At 44.8% G+C, this 19,865-nt stretch overlaps 1 protein-coding gene across 5 annotated transcripts in view; it reads right to left on the bottom strand.

The window, feature by feature from the left end:
- LOC118358121 (cAMP-specific 3',5'-cyclic phosphodiesterase 4D-like) overlaps positions 1-19,865 on the bottom strand; it is a 274,906-nt gene that overhangs the window by 13,647 nt on the left and 241,394 nt on the right. For all 5 annotated transcript variants that reach the window (XM_052478598.1, XM_052478599.1, XM_052478600.1 and 2 more), the window contains exons 2-6: positions 15,894-16,085; positions 12,976-13,012; positions 12,713-12,789; positions 12,016-12,065; positions 337-449 (exon numbers count right to left, since the gene is read on the bottom strand). In XM_052478598.1, coding sequence (XP_052334558.1) covers positions 337-449; positions 12,016-12,065; positions 12,713-12,789; positions 12,976-13,012; positions 15,894-16,085 — 469 coding nt within the window. The remainder of the gene's footprint in view (positions 1-336; positions 450-12,015; positions 12,066-12,712; positions 12,790-12,975; positions 13,013-15,893; positions 16,086-19,865) is intronic.

The following is a 19,865-nucleotide window of genomic DNA, read 5'->3' on the forward strand; positions in this document are numbered from 1 at the left end:
AGACCTTTCCTCTAGCATAACTGGATACACAGAACAGTACAGTAAGGAAAAACCCAGTATTTGGCAACATGGATCATGTAGTTCCAGACACTCACAGCCCACAGGAGCGCCCTGGTCAAATGGACACATCATTCCATAGATAGATGACACACTTTACTAGATCTCTCTGGGAAAAGAGGTTCTGACCTCAAGACACTGGTCAAAGTTTGTTCCCCAACAGTGTAGGAAGCCAACAATCTTGATTGTGAAAGATCTCACCTCCATGTTTTTTTAAACAAAGACTCAAACGCAACTAAATATGACACACAATAATAAGTAAAAGGTTCTTGTCCTTACCTTGTTGGAGGCCATCTCGCCGACTGAGTGTCTGGTCTGCAAGGTCTCCAGCTGGTCCAGGCACCAGTCTAGCTCCTCCAGCGTCTCAGTGGCCAGTTTCTGATAGGCCTCCTCTGGGGGGGCAAGACAGGGGGGCAGGGGGTCAGTACGGAGGCGCTTCAGGGGGCTAGCGCAGACTGCTGGCCCGCGGTCTGCCTCCCCACACACAGCAATGCTGAGATGCCCCGAGTGGACGCATGGGTGACTCTTCATACTGGTGCAGAGGGGCCAGTAGGAGAGTGAGAGAGGCCAAGTCACAAGTCTGATTTCCACCCCAAGACAGACACCCTGATAGGGTGAGACCAGAGGTGCTTAGAGTCCTGAAAGCTACCCCAGAGACCCCCCTCCGTGTCCAATAGTCCTACTGTCCAAACCTTTGGAGGAATGACAGGGGCGTATAGTCCTGGAACCTAAACCTAGCCCAAAACCCTGCACCAGGCTGTTGAAGCCCAAGCACCCCTAATACAGCAACAGTTAAAATCACAGCAGAGACTGAGAATATGGAGAGTGCCCCTTAGGTTTGGATAAGATACAACACCAAAACAGAGACAAAGACAAACACACACACAGACACACACATACGCACAACAACACACAGAATTCCAGTCTCTCAGTGATGTGTGTGTCTGAGGTTCAGTATACAGTCCATAGAAGAGATATAATTCCAGTCATGGAGAAGGATGAAGAGCAGTCTGGATAGCAGGCCCATGTCTGCCCAGGGGAAGGATGGAGAGACAGAGGGATAGCAGGCCCATGTCTGCCCAGGGGAAGGATGAAGTGCAGTCTGGATAGCAGGCCCATGTCTGCCCAGGGGAAGGATGGAGAGATAGAGGGATAGCAGGCCCATGTCTGCCCAGGGGAAGGATGGAGAGACAGAGGGATAGCAGGCCCATGTCTGCCCATGGGAAGGATGAAGTGCAGTCTGGATAGCAGGCCCATGTCTGCCCAGGAGAAGGATGGAGAGACAGAGGGATAGATGAGAGGAGGGAGGGATGGGGGTGGAGGAGGGGCAGTAGGTCCAGACGCTGTCCAGAATCTCACAACCAGGAGGGTTTCATCACCAGGCTGGAACAAAGGGGAGCACACTGTAGCATGCTGGTTGGCTGCCTGGCTGGCAGGCTGGCTGGCTGGCTGGCTGGCTGGCTGGCTGGCTGGCTGGCTGGCTGGCTGACTGACTGACTGGCTAGCTGTGGGGTGCGCGCTTACCGCACACACACACACAAATCACACACACACCAGATGGAGAGCTAACCGTAACACATCACTCTGCCTCAGCCTCCCTGCAGCAGAAACGCTACATGCCAACGCTATAATCCAATGAGTGTGTGTTGAGTCTGGGCTCCGTCCTATAGATGATGTGTGTGTAGCATCCCTGGTATCCAGACGGCAGATCGCTGCTCTTCCTCAGAGCTGTACCTAAAGCCTGAGAGGACTGCACTGTGGATAGGGGAGGACCCCACAGAAAGCCCGGCCTGGAGTATGAGGCAGTGGAGCTGGAGTTGGCGTGTCCATTCAAAGGAGAAAGAGAGAAGGGTGAGGGAAAATAGGTGGACAGATAAAAGGAGACAAAGAGAAAGAGGGATGAAGAAAAAGAGAGGGAGAGAGAGGAGAAAGAGACAGAGCTTCACAGGTTTTTCCCAGACCCTTCAAGTGACTGCAGTTTCTCTGATGTATCGTATGCAGTATGTGTCTGAGACAGATGACTGAGAAAGAGATTTATGGGTAGTGATGCTTTTTATAGAGGAATAATCTCTGAATAATGATTGTAAAGTCAGACAATTTCAAACAATGATCGGGTGAGGTATCAGTAGTCTATTCTAACCCCTTTCAAACCTCAAATAGCAGTGTATCAAATATTTGTAATTTCTATTATATTCTATATTCCTTATTTCCATTGCAAATGTAAGCAATGCACTGAAGCCTCTCTCAGTCATTCATTAGTAGAGTGTGTCACCTTCTCAAAACCCAATTAACCCTCTTGCTGTGTTCCGGTCGAATTGAACCGATGTACAAGTTTTCTCTCTGAGAAATGTAGTTCATTTAATCTGATTGTCATAAGGTTCCACGACTTTGTCTACACGGCATCTGAACACACAAAACACATTTGGATAATTTTCAAAACATTTTCCAGACCCCCACATACTGTACACACACACACACACACACACACACACACACACACACACACACACACACACACACACACACACACACACACACACACACACACACACACACACACACACACACACACACACACACACACACACACACACACACACACACACACACACACCTCACTCCCCTTCTTGGCTTCCATGGCAACCCCCACAGGAACCTTTCCCCAAATAGAATCTTTGCCCCATGGGAACCACACCTGTTGGAATTCTCACAAACAATTGCAACATTGTTTCAATAATGTATATAACTTTTCTTGCAGCTGGTATATAAAGCTTTTTTGAGGCCCTTCTCACAATTCATTCTGTGGCAGCACATTGACCAACAATATACTGTATGTGAGGCTCTTGAACATATCTTTGATCATGACATGACACTGGTGAGGATTAGAGAGTCCTTGTTAAACTTTGACACAAAGTAGTCTGTGACTACTTTTTTTAAACTCAAAAAACAGTTATAAACAGTCATCCAATATGGTGTTATAAAAATAAGACCATGCTCATAAAACAAATGTGTTGTCCTCCCTAATCTTAAATGGCACCGACTGCCACTGGTGTCTGCATATGTACTATGTGCCAAATGTACAGTAATACGGTTCAAAGTAAGGAACGTTCCCTACATGAGTACAGTATAGGCTATGTGTGTGCAACATGTACAGTAATTTTCCCAGCAAGCCTCAAACATCAGCATTGCATCACTGTAACTGGCCCTAAATCTCTCTGTCATTCTCCTTTGTCTTTCAAGCTCAACTCTTTTACATCTCCCTCTCTGCATCCCTCTCTTTCTCTCTCAATGGCAGGGGTGCCTCTCTCTCTCTCTCTCTCTCTCTCTCTCTCTCTCTCTCTCTCTCTCTCTCTCTCTCTCTCTCTCTCTCTCTCTCTCTCTCTCTCTCTCTCTCTCTCTCTCTCTCTCTCTCTCTCAATGGCAGGGGTGCCTCTCTCTCTCTCTCTCTCTCTCTCTCTCTCTCTCTCTCTCTCTCTCTCTCTCTCTCTCTCTCTCTCTCTCTCTCTCTCTCTCTCTCTCTCTCTCTCTCTCTCTCTCTCTCTCTCTCTGTGGCTGGGGTGCCACACTCTCTGACAGAGACTGCACTGACGTCAATGACATTCTTCTCATGCTTAGTGCGACATCAGACACCAGCGCACAGAGAGACCACTCTGCTGCACAGACAGCAGGCTGCTGCCAAACACTGGACCGGTGCAGCTAGGAACACTGGAGCTGGACTGGAAGTAGGAGAGGGGTAATCCTGTACCTACCGCCATGCTTTAATAAGGACCTGTAGTGACTTTAGTGACTTGTAGTGAGTTCATACATTTTCATACTTGTTTGTGCTGGTCCCCTGTGGGAATCACACCCACCATCCTGGTGTTGCAAGCGCCTTGCTCTACCAACTTCGCCACAATGAAACCAAAACCCAAATTGGTTTAAATCCATTATATTTTATGTCCAATCTTCATGAGATAAAAGCAGAAGGAAACTAATTTGAGAGCTACAGCTACACGGCGATACTTTGTCCCTTTATACCAGTGGTTCCCAAACGGCGGGGCTTCTGAAGTTGTAATAGCAGAATGCACAAGGTGCAATTTTGAAAATTGGTTTTGTGCATCACCAGTTTTCCTCTTGTCATGTCAGTCATTGCAGATCGTAGAGAGACATTTATAACTCGTCAGAAATGTCCAGATCAATTAGTCAGCTAACATTTTTTAGCTATGTTTTTTTTAGCCCATTGATTTTGTTTTAATGTTTGAGTCACTCAAATATGACATGAACACACATAAGACATGCAAAATGAATAGAATTGCAGGAAATTAGCTTTAAAATGGCAAAAAGTCTCCATCCCAAAATGTATAGCATTGCAATAAATGCGCCAACAAGAGGGGCCAACAAGAGGGGTGTGAACAGTTTGTGTCATGAACAATGCTTGTGCCCATAGCAATAGATGTGTGCAGGGGTAACAAGAATGCAATGGTAACAAGAATGCAATGGTAACAAGAATGCAATTAACCATTAATAAACGGACAGCTGTTCCATTCCCTCGCCACCTGGTCTGGATCACAAGACTAGCGTTATCTTTTCTCCTCGGGTCAGAGTTCACACAGCTACAGCACTCTTCATTGGTCTATTCTCCTCATCCAGTCTATTCTTATCCCACACTAAAAATAGCCGTCTTCAAACACCAACCAATCGATACATTGATGGACAGATGTCTAATAAATAAAGTGATAGGGGAGGGAGGAGGGGGACGGAGCTGAAAGAGAACAGCCTAAATGTCATGTGCAACTCATGGCAGGGCTCGTCTAATGCCCCATTGGCCTCTCCATGTCCCAATTGGACGGTTCTACATGACCTCCTTTATTGTCCTTCTCAGCAGGATAGCACCAGAATCTTTAGATCAAATTTCACTCCTTGACAATCCTTGTCATTCCCAAAGAGGCTGGCCTTTCGGCACTGGATTTACGAGAGAATTGCTCATTGGTTGTTGGAAATAACAAACATAACATGTGGAGCCTCAAAAAATGGAATTAGAATGTAAAACAAAGTTTTTTTTTAAACATTTAGCTGTTAGCTAAAAAAACATGTTGTATTTTGAGGCTTAAAATCAAAACTAAGACGTTTTGTGGTTGGATTTGCAGTATGTATTCAGTTTGAGAATTTAGACTGAGCAAGCAACTTTTGACAGGCTGGCTTCATCTTGACAAAACAAAATATGGTTGCTTAGAAACCAGATACCAACGCGTTCTGTGGAGAAAAGAGTTTCAGTATTTGCATAATCATTATGATTGGAGAATAGCTGTGAGGGTAATGAATCCGGACCAAATCCTCTGTTCTCCTCAAGCTTCGATACAATGTTCATATTTGAAGATGCAACATGACATGGAGCAAGCACAGAGAGTGGATTAGCTAAAGATACTGGGACCCAGGCAAGGATGACACTGCCAGCACAGGCCTTCACATGAATTACAAGTAGTCAATTCTCTCAAACAATCAGTCCCATGACTCACACTATCTTTTATGGCCAGGGCCATAATGGATGCACTCTAATAATTTCTAAATATAGTGCAAGTTCATAAATTATTCACACACTGTGTGCTACACATGTTCCCGGGTAGATAGTGGAATGTTTTGTGAGAAAAGGAGGTTTTGAATGTCATGGCACCTTACACTAGTGAATACTGTACATGGGTTTGGCTTGTCACACGTGTTTTGTTTTAACAGGGCAATAAGAGCCTGTGGATTCTAGCTTGGATATGTATGGCCCAAATACAAGATCTACAGCACTCTGAGAATGAGAGGAGCAGGATATGGGACAGAGTATGAGAACTGTTATCAGAGTATGGGACCTACCGACATGGTATGGGACCTACTGACACAGTATGGGACCTACTGATATAGTATGGGACCTACTGACATAGTATTGGACCTACCAACATGGTATGGGACCTACTGACACAGTATGGGACCTACTGACATAGTATGGGACCTACTGATATAGTAAGGGACCTACTTACACAGTATGGGACCTACTGATATAGTATGGGACCTACTGACATAGTATTGGACCTACTGACATAGTATGGGACCTACTGACATAGTATGGAACCTACTGACATAGTATGGGACCTACTGACATAGTATGGGACCTACTGACACAGTATGGGACCTACTGACATAGTATGGAACCTACTGACATAGTATGGGACCTACTGACATAGTATGGGACCTACTGACACAGTATGGGACCTATTGACATAGTATGGGACCTACTGACATAGTGTGGGACCTACTGATATAGTATGAGACCTACTGACATAGTATGGGACCTACTGACACAGTATGGGACCTACTGACATAGTATGGAACCTACTGACATAGTATGGGACCTACTGACATAGTATGGGACCTACTGACACAGTACGGGTCCTACTGACATAGTATGGGACCTACTGACATAGTGTGTGACCTACTGATATAGTATGAGACCTACTGACATAGTATGGGACCTACTGATATAGTGTGGGACCTACTGACACAGTATGGGGCCTGCTGACATAGTATGGGACCTACTGACACAGTATGGGACCTACTGACATAGTATGGGACCTACTGACATGGTATAGGACCTACTGACACAGTATGGGACCTACTGACATAGTATGGGACCTACTGACATAGTATAGGACCTGCTGACATAGTATGGGACCTACTGACACAGTATGGGACCTACTGACATAGTATGGGACCTACTGACATAGTATGGGACCTACTGACACAGTATGGGACCTACTGACATAGTATGGGACCTACTGACATAGTATAGGACCTACTGATATAGTGTGGGACCTACTGACACAGTATGGGGCCTACTGACATAGTATTGGACCTACTGACATAGTAAGGGTCCTACTGACACAGTATGGGACCTGCTGACATAGTATGGGACCTACTGATATAGTGTGGGACCTACTGACACAGTATGGGGCCTACTGACATAGTATTGGACCTACTGACATAGTAAGGGTCCTACTGACACAGTATGGGACCTGCTGACATAGTATGGGATCTACTGACATAATATGGGACCTACTGACATAGTATGGGACCTACTGATATAGTATGGGACCTACTGATATAGTATGGGACCTACTGACATAGTTTTGGACCTACTGCCATGGTATGGGACCTACAGACATAGTATGGGACATACTGACATAGTATGGGTCCTACTGACACAGTATGATACCTTCTGACATAGTAGGGGACCTACTGATATAGTATGGGACCTACTGACACAGTATGGAACCTACTGACATAGTATGGGACCTACTGACATAGTATAGAACCTACTGACATAGTATGGGATCTACTGACATAGTATGGGACCTACTGACACAGTACGAGTCCTACTAACATAGTATTGGACCTACTGACACAGTATGGGACCTACTGACACAGTATGGGACCTACTGACATAGTATGAGACCTATTGACATAGTATGGGACCTACTGATATAGTATGGGACCTACTGACATAGTATGGGACTTACTGATATAGTATGGGACCTACTGACATAGTATGGGACTTACTGATATAGTATGGGACCTACTGACATAGTATTGGACCTACTGCCATGCTATGGGACCTACAGACATAGTATGGGACATACTGACATAGTATGGGTCCTACTGACACAGTATGAGACCTTCTGACATAGTATGGGACCTACTGATATAGTATGGGACCTACTGACACAGCATCGAACCTACTGACATAGTATGGGACCTACTGACATAGTATGGAACCTACTGACATAGTATGGGATCTACTGACAGAGTGTGGGACCTACTGACATAGTATGGGACCTACTGATGTAGTATGGGACCTACTGATATAGTATGAGACCTACTGACATAGTATGGGACCTACTGATATAGTATGGGACCTACTGATATAGTATGGGACCTTCTGACATAGTATGGGACCTACTGGCATAGTATTGGACCTACTGAAATAGTATTGGACCTACTGACACAGTATGGGACCTACTGACACAGTATGGGACCTACTGACATAGTATGAGACCTACTGACATAGTATGGGACCTACTGATATAGTATGGGACCTACTGATATAGTATGAGACCTACTGACATAGTATGGGACCTACTGATATAGTATGGGACCTACTGATATAGTATGGGACCTTCTGACATAGTATGGGACCTACTGGCATAGTATTGGACCTACTGAAATAGTATTGGACCTACTGACACAGTATGGGACATACTGACACAGTATGGGACCTACTGACATAGTATGAGACCTACTGACATAGTATGGGACCTACTGACATAGTATTGGACCTACTGACATAGTATGAGACCTACTGACATAGTATTGGACCTTCTTACATAGGATGGGACCTACTGATATAGTATGGAACCTACTGACATAGTATGGTACCTACTGACACAGTATGGGACCTATTGACATAGTATGGGACCTACTGACATAGTGTGGGACCTACTGATATAGTATGAGACCTACTGACATAGTATGGGACCTACTGACACAGTATGGGACCTACTGACATAGTATAGAACCTACTGACATAGTATGGGATCTACTGACATAGTATGGGACCTACTGACACAGTACGAGTCCTACTAACATAGTATTGGACCTACTGACACAGTATGGGACCTACTGACACAGTATGGGACCTACTGACATAGTATGAGACCTACTGACATAGTATGGGACCTACTGTTATAGTATGGAGCCTACTGACACAGTATGGGACCTACTGATATAGTATGAGACCTACTGACATAGTATGGGACCTACTGACACAGTATGGGACCTACTGACATAGTATGGAACCTACTTACATAGTATGGGACCTACTGACATAGTATGGGACCTACTGACACAGTACGGGTCCTACTGACATAGTATGGGACCTACTGACACAGTATGGGACCTACTGACATAGTATGGGACCTACTGACATAGTGTGTGACCTACTGATATAGTATGAGACCTACTGACATAGTATGAGACCTACTGACATAGTATGGGACCTACTGATATAGTGTGGGACCTACTGACATAGTATGGGACCTACTGACATAGTATGGGACCTACTGACATAGTATGGGTCCTACTGACACAGTATGGGACCTGCTGACATAGTATGGGACCTACTGACACAGTATGGGACCTACTGACATAGTATGGGACCTACTGACATAGTATAGGACCTACTGACACAGTATGGGACCTACTGACACAGTATGGAACCTACTGACATAGTATGGGACCTACTGACATAGTATGGGACCTACTGATATAGTATGGGACCTACTGATATAGTATGGGACCTACTGACATATTATTGGACCTACTGACATAGTATGGGTCCTACTGACACAGTATGGGACCTGCTGACATAGTATGGGATCTACTGACATAATATGGGACCTACTGACATAGTATGGGACCTACTGACATATTATTGGACCTACTGACATAGTATGGGTCCTACTGACACAGTATGGGACCTGCTGACATAGTATGGGATCTACTGACATAATATGGGACCTACTGACATAGTATGGGACCTACTGATATAGTATGGGACCTACTGACACAGCATCGAACCTACTGACATAGTATGGGACCTACTGACATAGTATGGAACCTACTGACATAGTATGGGATCTACTGACAGAGTGTGGGCCCTACTGACATAGTATGGGACCTACTGATATAGTATGGGACCTACTGATATAGTATGAGACCTACTGACATATTATGGGACCTACTGATATAGTATGGGACCTACTGATATAGTATGGGACCTTCTGACATAGTATGGGACCTACTGGCATAGTATTGGACCTACTGAAATAGTATTGGACCTACTGACACAGTATGGGACCTACTGACACAGTATGGGACCTACTGACATAGTATGAGACCTACTGACATAGTATGGGACCTACTGACATAGTATTGGACCTACTGACATAGTATGAGACCTACTGACATAGTATTGGACCTACTGCCATGGTATGGGACCTACAGACATAGTATGGGACATACTGACATAGTATGGGTCCTACTGACACAGTATGGAACCTACTGACATAGTATGGGACCTACTGACATAGTATAGAACCTACTGACATAGTATGGGATCTACTGACATAGTATGGGACCCACTGACACAGTACGAGTCCTACTGACATAGTATGGGACCTACTGACACAGTATGGAACCTACTAACATAGTATTGGACCTACTGACACAGTATGGGACCTACTGACACAGTATGGGACCTACTGACATAGTATGAGACCTACTGACATAGTATGGGACCTACTGATATAGTATGGAACCTACTGACATAGTATTGGACCTACTGACATAGTATGAGACCTACTGACATAGTATTGGACCTTCTTACATAGGATGGGACCTACTGATATAGTATGGAACCTACTGACATAGTATTGGACCTACTGACATAGGATGAGACCTACTTCTATAGTATTGGACCTACTGACATAGTATGGGACCTACTGATATAGTATTGGACCTACTGACATAGTATTGGACCTACTAGCAGGACCTACTAACATGGCTGGCTGCTCACCCTGTCACACACACTGCCAGCCCTACATAGTGCTAGAGGGCAATGAGAAGTGCCCTTCAAGAACAGGTCTATTCTGGTCCCTGTGTCATCTCCTGAATAAAACACCTGAGAGAGAAGCCCTATTCTGAAGTAGTAGGGGACCACTCTCCTCTCCTCTTTGACAAAGGTTACCAACAATCTGTGTCTTTCAGATTGCTTACAGATGATTACAAAACAAAAATTAAAGAAAACTTGATATTGTTCATTTCGTTGTTCTGTTGGTTGGCTCTGGCTTATTAAGTACATTGCTAGTGAATGGCCGATTCGTTTCAAGGTGTTAGTTAGACACACTGATTTAGATGTCATTCCCATCACTGTATACCGGGTCACTGCTACAGTGGGGGGCGAAAGGTAAGGGGTCACACCAGCCTGCTAAGCCCAGCCTCAGATGTAGTGACCTGATTCTAGCAGGATCCCATAGGGCTGTGTGGAATGTAGGGTCTGGCTGTGAGCTGTCAGTCAGGGGATGGAGCATGGGGCCTGACAGCACTTTGGCACAGAAGCCTTTCCCAACAAAGGCTGAGTGACAGACAAACAAACAGGTGAACCGCAAGTCAAACAGTCCTGCTGATGCTACTGTACCAGGGTTGCTAACCACTGTCCTGCAGCCTTCATGCTGTTTGGTTCCCATTGTGCTGTACTGCAGCTACAGGCGTATCTCTTCCAAACATGTCAGCCATGTTGTATTTACTACACACTCTGGATCGCTTTGATACAGTGTCCTGTTGTTTGGCTCCCCCTAAAGGATGTCTATGTCCTCATCCTCTATCTCGGGTCGGACAGTTCCCATCCCAATGTCTGTCATATCACAATGCCATGACACCATCATCAAGGGATGCTGCATTTTACCAAACGGATAGAATGGATGATATTGCTGAGTATTCTCTCTCCCTCCTTTCACTATCAACATATTCATACAGTACACACACACACGCACGCACGCACGCACGCACGCACGCACACACACACACACACACACACACACACACACACACACACACACACACACACACACACACACACGCACACGCACACGCACACACACATACAACAGGAGGTTGGTGGCACCTTAATTGGGGAGGATGGGCTCGTGGTAATGGCTGGAGCAAAATCTGTGGAACGGTATAATATACATAAAACACATGGTTTGATGCCATTCCATCTGCTCCGTTCCAGACATTATTATGAGCCGTCCTCCCCTCAGCAGCCTCCACTGACACACACACTAACAAACACAAAGACCACACAGATAAAGACTATCAGCGTACCTGTGAATGAGGTCTTGGTGATGGGAGGTGGATTACACATGGGTGATCTCCTGGTGTGGGGAGAAACAAAATACACATTGATCTCCTCCCAAAACACGACTACTGTTCGACCTCATTCTATCTCTCTCCTATCTAACTCCTCCTGTCTTTCTCCCCACTCTATCTCACTAACAGAGGTAAATCTGCTGCACCCCTTCCAGCTGAATCAGTCCCCATTCATCACAGATCTCGCGTTGAACAGGAGCGCTATGGCGGAGGGCCCCTTTACTGAGTGGGACTGCTGTTGTTGTAGTCCCAGTGAAGACCAGCAGGGGGAGAACTACAGCAAAGGACTCACATCTTCTCCAACACATTGTGTCAAATGCAGCAGCATGTGTCTGGTGGTATAGCATGCAGGCCAGGTCAAAATACCAATTAGTGGCAAAAAGATCATAATTGGCCTGCCTCTGTAAACACAGTCAAAGAGAGATGACATGGGGAATACTGAAGCAGTTTGTAACATAACACCAATAAAGAGTGACTTCAGTTGGAGATATAAATACATATATATCCAATATATAGCCTCAAAATCCCCAAATAACACTAATATTTAGCTATAATTAGGGTAGCTGTGTGCCTTACTCTAGACTACTACACAGCAGTAATTACAGATTAATTGTGTATAAGGTACATGCAGTGTATGCGTCCAAAGACTTACTTGTTGGACACTCTGTCTTGTGTACAATTGGTTAATGCGGCAAAATTATTCCGCACAGTTCTTAGACTGGCTAGAACCTGGAGGAGATAAGGACAGATTGACATTAAAACCTCACATTAATCTCTTGAACAGTGATTTCCCCATCCAATCTAAACTGGTCAATGGGCTTGCACAATTTCAGCATAGCATAGTCTACCGTGGTTTCCTGAAGGAATTAGGCAACAACACAATAAATCTTGCTTAGCAATCGTGCCATTGCTCACCTGTGCAAATGGTGTTACAATCATATCGTCGCCATGACTGCAAAAAAGAGACAAAGATAAAAAGAGGTTAGATTACATTTTTTTGACACACCTTTGTCTACAGACATTCTAAACATGACCTTCACATTTTAACCCTCTGCGTGACAAAGAGGAAATGATCCCAGCTGTAGCCATGACTATGGCAAGACTAGAGTAATATGGCTATACAATGTGGCCTCAGGGCATTTCATATTATTCTGCACGTAAATCTGTGACACCCCATTTAGTATGATACGTTACGTTATGTAAGATTATGAAGGGAATTGCGGTCGTAAAATGTCATACTGTTAGAAGACATATACTATCATACGTCTTATACAGTCGTACAATAGCATATGAATTTGATGATGTAACTTAACTTCTTGGAAGAGGTATTAATTTATACGTCTTTCTCTGAGACCAGGTTGCTTGTTCCATAGTAACAACAAAGGGGAATTTACGTTGGTGATTAGGTGAACTACCGACAAAGGTTAGGATCATTTATGTGAATGGTCAGGTTAGGTGAATTGGGTTACGTTTCGAATAAAAGTTAGGGGAAGGGTTAACGAAAATGTAGTCCCCAACGCGACTCGAACACGCAACCTTTGGTTTGATCAATCAAATGTATTGGACTCCAATCAAGTTGTAGAAACATCTCAAGGATGATCAATGGAAACAGGATGCACCTGAGATCAATTTCGAGTCTCATAACAAAGGGTCTGAACACTTATTTCTGTTTTTTATTTGTAATAAATTTGCAAACATTTCTAAAAACCTGTTTTTACTTTGCCATTATGGGGTATTGTGTGTAGATTGCTGAGGATTTTTTGAAAATCAATTTTAGATTAAGGCTGTATCGTAATAAAATGTGTAAAAAGTCAAGGGGTCTGAATACTTTCTGAAGGCACTGTATACAGTACCACTATTGGCGTCATTCATTGAAATCTATAGTAGAGTTCATTAGAGACGACATCCACATGGCCTTTACACACCCTCTACACAACCAAACATCATCATCATCCTTGGGGAGACTGGCCAGACAAATGCAAGGACTGAACACATGGGCTATATTTATTGATAAGCTCTGTTCTGGGGTCAAAAGGTGGGGGGTGGGGGGTTGGAGGGGTAGGCAACTCAATATTAGAAGGTTTTTCTTCATGTTTTGTACACTCAGTGTACATCAAAGAGAAAAAGAGGAGAAAAAGAGGAGTGAGGGTAGCACTAGTATTATGTTTTTCATTGTTGTTCAAGACATTGAACAAGACATTTTGACCCCAGAACAGAGGGGTGGCAGGTAGCCTAGTGGTTAGAGCATTGGGCCAGTAACTGGAAGGTTGCTGGATTGAATCCCCAAGCTGACAAGGTAAAAATCTGTTGTTATGCCCCTGAGCAAGGCAGTTAACCCCCAGGTGCCGTGGATGTCGATTAAGGCAGCCCCTCTCTGATTCAGAGGGGTTGGGTTAAATGCGGAAGACACATTTCAGTTGAATACATTCAGTTGGACAACTGACTCCCTTTCCCTCAATATGTCGGGGCATGGAATCTACAAAGAGTTCCACAGGGATGTTGACTCCAATGCTTCCCACAGTTGTGTCAAGTTGGCTGGATGTCCTTTGGGTGGTGGACCATTCTTGATACACAAGGGAAACTGTTGAGCGTGATAAACCAAGCGGCATTGCAAACCGGTGTCAAGAACTGGTACCTACTACCATACCCCACTCAAAGGCACTTCTGTCTTGACAATTCACCCTCTCAAGGGCACACATATACAATCCATGTCTTAATTGTCTCAAGGCTTACAAGTCCTTCTTTAACCTTTAACCCCTTCTTCTACACTAATTGAAATGGATTGAACAAGTGACATCAATATGGGATCATAGTTTCACCTGGATTCACCCGGTCAGTTCTACATCATGAAAAGAGCAGGTGTTCTTAGTTTGTTGTACTCTCAATACTTCTCAATAACAAAGACAAGACAGAGAGAGGGAGGGGAGAGAGAGCGATTAGGCGAGAGGTTGCATTCCAGCCTCCCTTTCCTCCACTCTTCCCTTTTCCCAGCCACCAACACTGGTCTCTGCATGCTAGTACCCAGCATGAGACCTTTAATATATTTTCTATATATATCTGCAGACATAACTGGTTACATAAAGAAGCACAAGGGACATTTCTAAAAGATTCTGCCAGTAAACGATTTCCTTAGAGACATCCATGGTCTTTATGTCTTTTCCAAGAAAAATGAGTCATGTGCATCAAAGATTGTCCATTTTGTATATTCTATATAAAAAATGGACAATGTTTAGCCTTCATGTGAGATATCAAAGACACCTGTTTCTTAATTTACTGTAGGTCAATGATAAGCACCAGAGTAACAGTTGGCCTCCAGAGTAACACTCTGTACAGTAACTTGGTTTACTGGAACAATTGTCCACCAATTCCACTTTCCTTAGATACCACAGTGTGGCAACTGGGAAAAGTAAAGGGACATCATGTTACATACAACCTGGTGAGGAGCTGCCTGACCCCGTAAAAAACAAACACATTTCACTAATGCTGAGGGCAAAGGGCTTCGAATAGAGACGTGTCACTGTGACACCTCAGCATCAGCTGTCAATCTAACATATCTGGGAAGGGGCAACAAGTGCACTGACAGCTATCACATCATATCACTCACCACACCTTTGAAAACAGTCCATCTCTTCAGTGAGAGACATAGTGCTACATTTTGTAGATAGACCCTGTGTGTGTGTGTGTGTGTGTGTGTGTGTGTGTGTGTGTGTGTGTGTGTGTGTGTGTGTGTGTGTGTGTGTGTGTGTGTGTGTGTGTGTGTGTGTGTGTGTGTGTGTGTGTGTGTGTGTGTGTGTGTGTGAACAGAGAGACAGTTAGAGAGAGAAAAAACTCACATGTCGCTGGCGATGGAGGAGTTTCTGGACATGGACTTGGGTGACAGTTCGTAGTCCGAGTCAGAGCGGTAGAGGAAGGACTCTCGCCGCTGACTGTGGACAAAGTTGCCCTGCAGTATGAGCCCAGACCCCGGGCTGGCCATGGGGTCCAGCGGGCTGCGCCCCGACGATGTGCCGTTGTCCACATCGAAACTGTCAGACAACAACCAGAGAGAGAGGAAATATTACACATAATCATAAACAGTGGGTGTTAGAAACATAGGATACCTGTCTGCATTTTTGTTTATTCGTACTGCAAAGAACATTGAGCAGCAGGTTGCTTAGGATTCAAAATATTATTTCAAACAGCCACAAGAATATCCAAAAGCCTTTATATGGTAACTGTAACAGGCCAGTACTATAGCACAGGCCAGTACTGTAGCACAGGCCAGTACTATAGCACAGGCCAGTACTATAGCACAGGCCAGTACTGTAGCACAGGCCAGTACTGTAACACAGGCCAGTACTGTAACACAGGCCAGTACTGTAGCACAGGCCAGTACTATAGCACAGGCCAGTACTGTAGCACAGGCCAGTACTGTAACACAGGCCAGTACTGTAACACAGGCCAGTACTGTAACAGGCCAGTACTGTAACACAGGCCAGTACTGTAACAGGCCAGTACTGTAGCACAGGCCAGTACTGTAGCACAGGCCAGTACTGTAACACAGGCCAGTACTGTAACAGGCCAGTACTGTAACACAGGCCAGTACTGTAACAGGCCAGTACTGTAACACAGGCCAGTACTGTAACAGGCCAGTACTGTAACACAGGCCAGTACTGTAACAGGCCAGTACTGTAGCACAGGCCAGTACTGTAGCACAGGCCAGTACTGTAACACAGGCCAGTACTGTAACACAGGCCAGCACCGTAACACAGGCCAGTACTGTAACACAGGCCAGCACTGTAACACAGGCCAGTACTGTAACACAGGCCAGCACTGTAACACAGGCCAGTACTGTAGCGCAGGCCAGTACTGTAACACAGGCCAGTACTGTAGCACAGGCCAGTACTGTAACAAAGGCTAGTCCTGTAACACAGGCCAGTACTGTAACACAGGCCAGTAATTGTAGCACAGGCCAGTACTGTAACACAGGCCAGTACTGTAGCACAGGCCAGTACTGTAACAGGCCAGTACTGTAACACAGGCCAGTACTGTAGCACAGGCCAGTACTGTAACAGGCCAGTACTGTAACACAGGCCAGTAATGTAGCACAGCTGTGATAAAGACAATGACTCATTGAGTCACCACCACCACTTAGGACAATGACGCAATCCCCATTTGATGTCACCGTTCCTAAGAGTCCTCCAGATTACCGCTGTCACCCAGGATGACCTGATCTGTTACAAGGGGAACCAGACCTGGCTCTACTGTAATCCTCCAGAGGGATCCCTCTCTACGTAGGACCAAATACATCTTCATCATCACTACCCCTATCATCATCACCAGTGTCAGCTATGTGATGAAAATAGCTGCTGTGATCATCCTATAGGATCCGTGGTGGAGCTGATAGGGGAGCCCGTGCTATTTGGCACAGTGTGTGTGTGTGTGTGTGTGTGTGTGTGTGTGTGTGTGTGCGTGCGTGCGTGCGTGCGTGCGTGTGTGTGTGTGTGTGGTGGAGGGAACAGTGTGAGCTGAGTGGACTGCGTCAGCTGTGTCTGTGTGGGTTCGTCATTGAGTGTTGATGACGTGGTGTTGTGGCTATGCATGGGTACAGCACAGTAAGCACTCTGTCAGCCCTAAAAATCCGAAAAACACAGAACAGCATATTCTCTAAATCCTCCGGATGAAGAGCCCCGCTCTTTGACCCTACGACAAGTGTTTACATCCAGCTGCAGATTCTGACGTTAATAAACATTCTTATTGTTTGAAACACATTACGTCAACCATGATTCAATCTGTGTTTACTGAAGGCTTCCGCAATAGAACACTGTGGGGACTGGTTGCACACCCTGAGATTCAGCTAGCTTATTCAAATGCCACTAAGAGAAAAGGACTATGATCAAATCACATATTCAAATCTATCACATCGCTATAGCACCCTAGCCAATGTGATTTTACTGTGGTGTACTTCCCAAAGTATTTTCTCCCAATGCTCCTTTCATAAAACCAAGGTCATTGAGACACACATGCATTCATAATTGCAAGGTATACGTAGTGGCATGCTGTATTTTCACAGAGCGGGCGCTGGAGAGAGATGGAGGTGGGAAAGGATCGGTGCATGTTGTGTGAATGTTTGTTAGCTAGGCGAGTGAGACAGAAGCATCTGTATGTGTATCAGGGCCTGCTGCCTACACTCTTTCCCCTCTGGGTCATATCACTGCACCAGGCCATGGGTTCAGCCTGCCACATAACACTGTATACCACAAACAGACCACCAGCATGTCTATCTCGCACACACACATGCACGCACAGCCCACCCCCCTTCTTCACAACAGCCATGTGGTTGTAGCCCCTATATGTGAAACCCAATATGCCAGAGGGTATGAGAGATAGTGCCATTATCTATCACTGGAGTCTAGGACTGCAACTCAAATGGCACCCTATCCCTGCACAGTGCACTTCATTAAGTGCATTACTATTGACCAGAGCCCATAAGACTTTGGTATAAAGTAGTGCACTATGTAGCAGGGGCACCATTATTCTTCCGACCTGCAAACCAAAAATATATATATATATATTGTTCCTTTCTGTTCCTTTTTAAAAGTCTGAAATCATATATTTCTTTTTATTTTATTTTTTACATTAGCTCGACATTCAATTACTTCACCAGTCAGTGCGGATAGAGCATCTTGCTATGGAGCTGGAAAGCTATAGTTGTTTTAGTCTAGGCTGCCTAGGCTACATGCGGAACGTAAAATAACATTATTAACCAGTTCTTAACTCAATTGCCTAGTTAAATAAAGGTACAAAATATATATATATATATAGTATACAGGGTGAGGAAACCAATGTGTACATTCGTAATTTGATTGACCTATCTCTTTAATCAGATTTCCTGAATTGCATTTGATCTGAGCATGTGCTATAAATAAACCATTTCTTTTATAAAGAAAATTGCTTGGGCAGCAACATCTGGCGCCTACATGGAGACTGAGAACAAACCCAGTTTGGTCCCAGGTGAAAACACAGATTTACAGCCTACCTATACCTACATATAGGTCACACTACACACCCGCCCTTGACCCAGATGTAACCCATTTTGGTAAACATCGGGAAATCCTCAATTTTCCCACTAGAGCAACTTATGAAATATGCTAACAATGCCAACTGATGCAACAGTGTGACACACCCCATACACACCTCCCCTTGACTGATTTATATGCATTTATGTTCCAGACCACGCCCACGTGAACGTTTATCATCGACCATCTGGCCAATCAGTGTCATTTTGTAAATGTCGGATCTCTATGGCAATTTTCAATGCTGTCTGAGATATCTGTGTGTGATTGACTTTTGAACGGAAGGACCGACGGACGGATGGACAGAGACAGATCCACAGTCCCCATCCCCGATTTCATCGTGGGGGACAATTAATAGGTTACATGAATACCTATAAGCAGGAATTATGTTCTGGCGTTATCATTTGCAATCACAAAGGACATACCAACCAATAAGACTCATTGCATGTCAAAACTTTCCCTTCCTTGAACTGTTTACTCAATCCAGCACCTGGGAAGCATCTTAGGATGTGCTCTGCTCAAGAACGCCTAAAGAACACATGACATTCCATTTTTTTTAAATCATAAGTAATCATGTGGTTACCAGTATATTATCTCCTGACCGAGCAGACAGGGCCTAGGAGGCTGAGAGACAGAGCCTGAGAGGCGGAGAGGCAAGGTGTGAGACACAGAAAGACAGAGGCAGAGAAGCAGAGCCTGAGAGACAGAGAGCCCTTAAGGCACGGACATACCGGTAGAGTTTCCAGGCAG

The sequence above is a fragment of the Oncorhynchus keta genome, chromosome 25 (assembly GCF_023373465.1).
Source record: "Oncorhynchus keta strain PuntledgeMale-10-30-2019 chromosome 25, Oket_V2, whole genome shotgun sequence".
Classification (NCBI taxonomy): domain Eukaryota; kingdom Metazoa; phylum Chordata; class Actinopteri; order Salmoniformes; family Salmonidae; genus Oncorhynchus; species Oncorhynchus keta.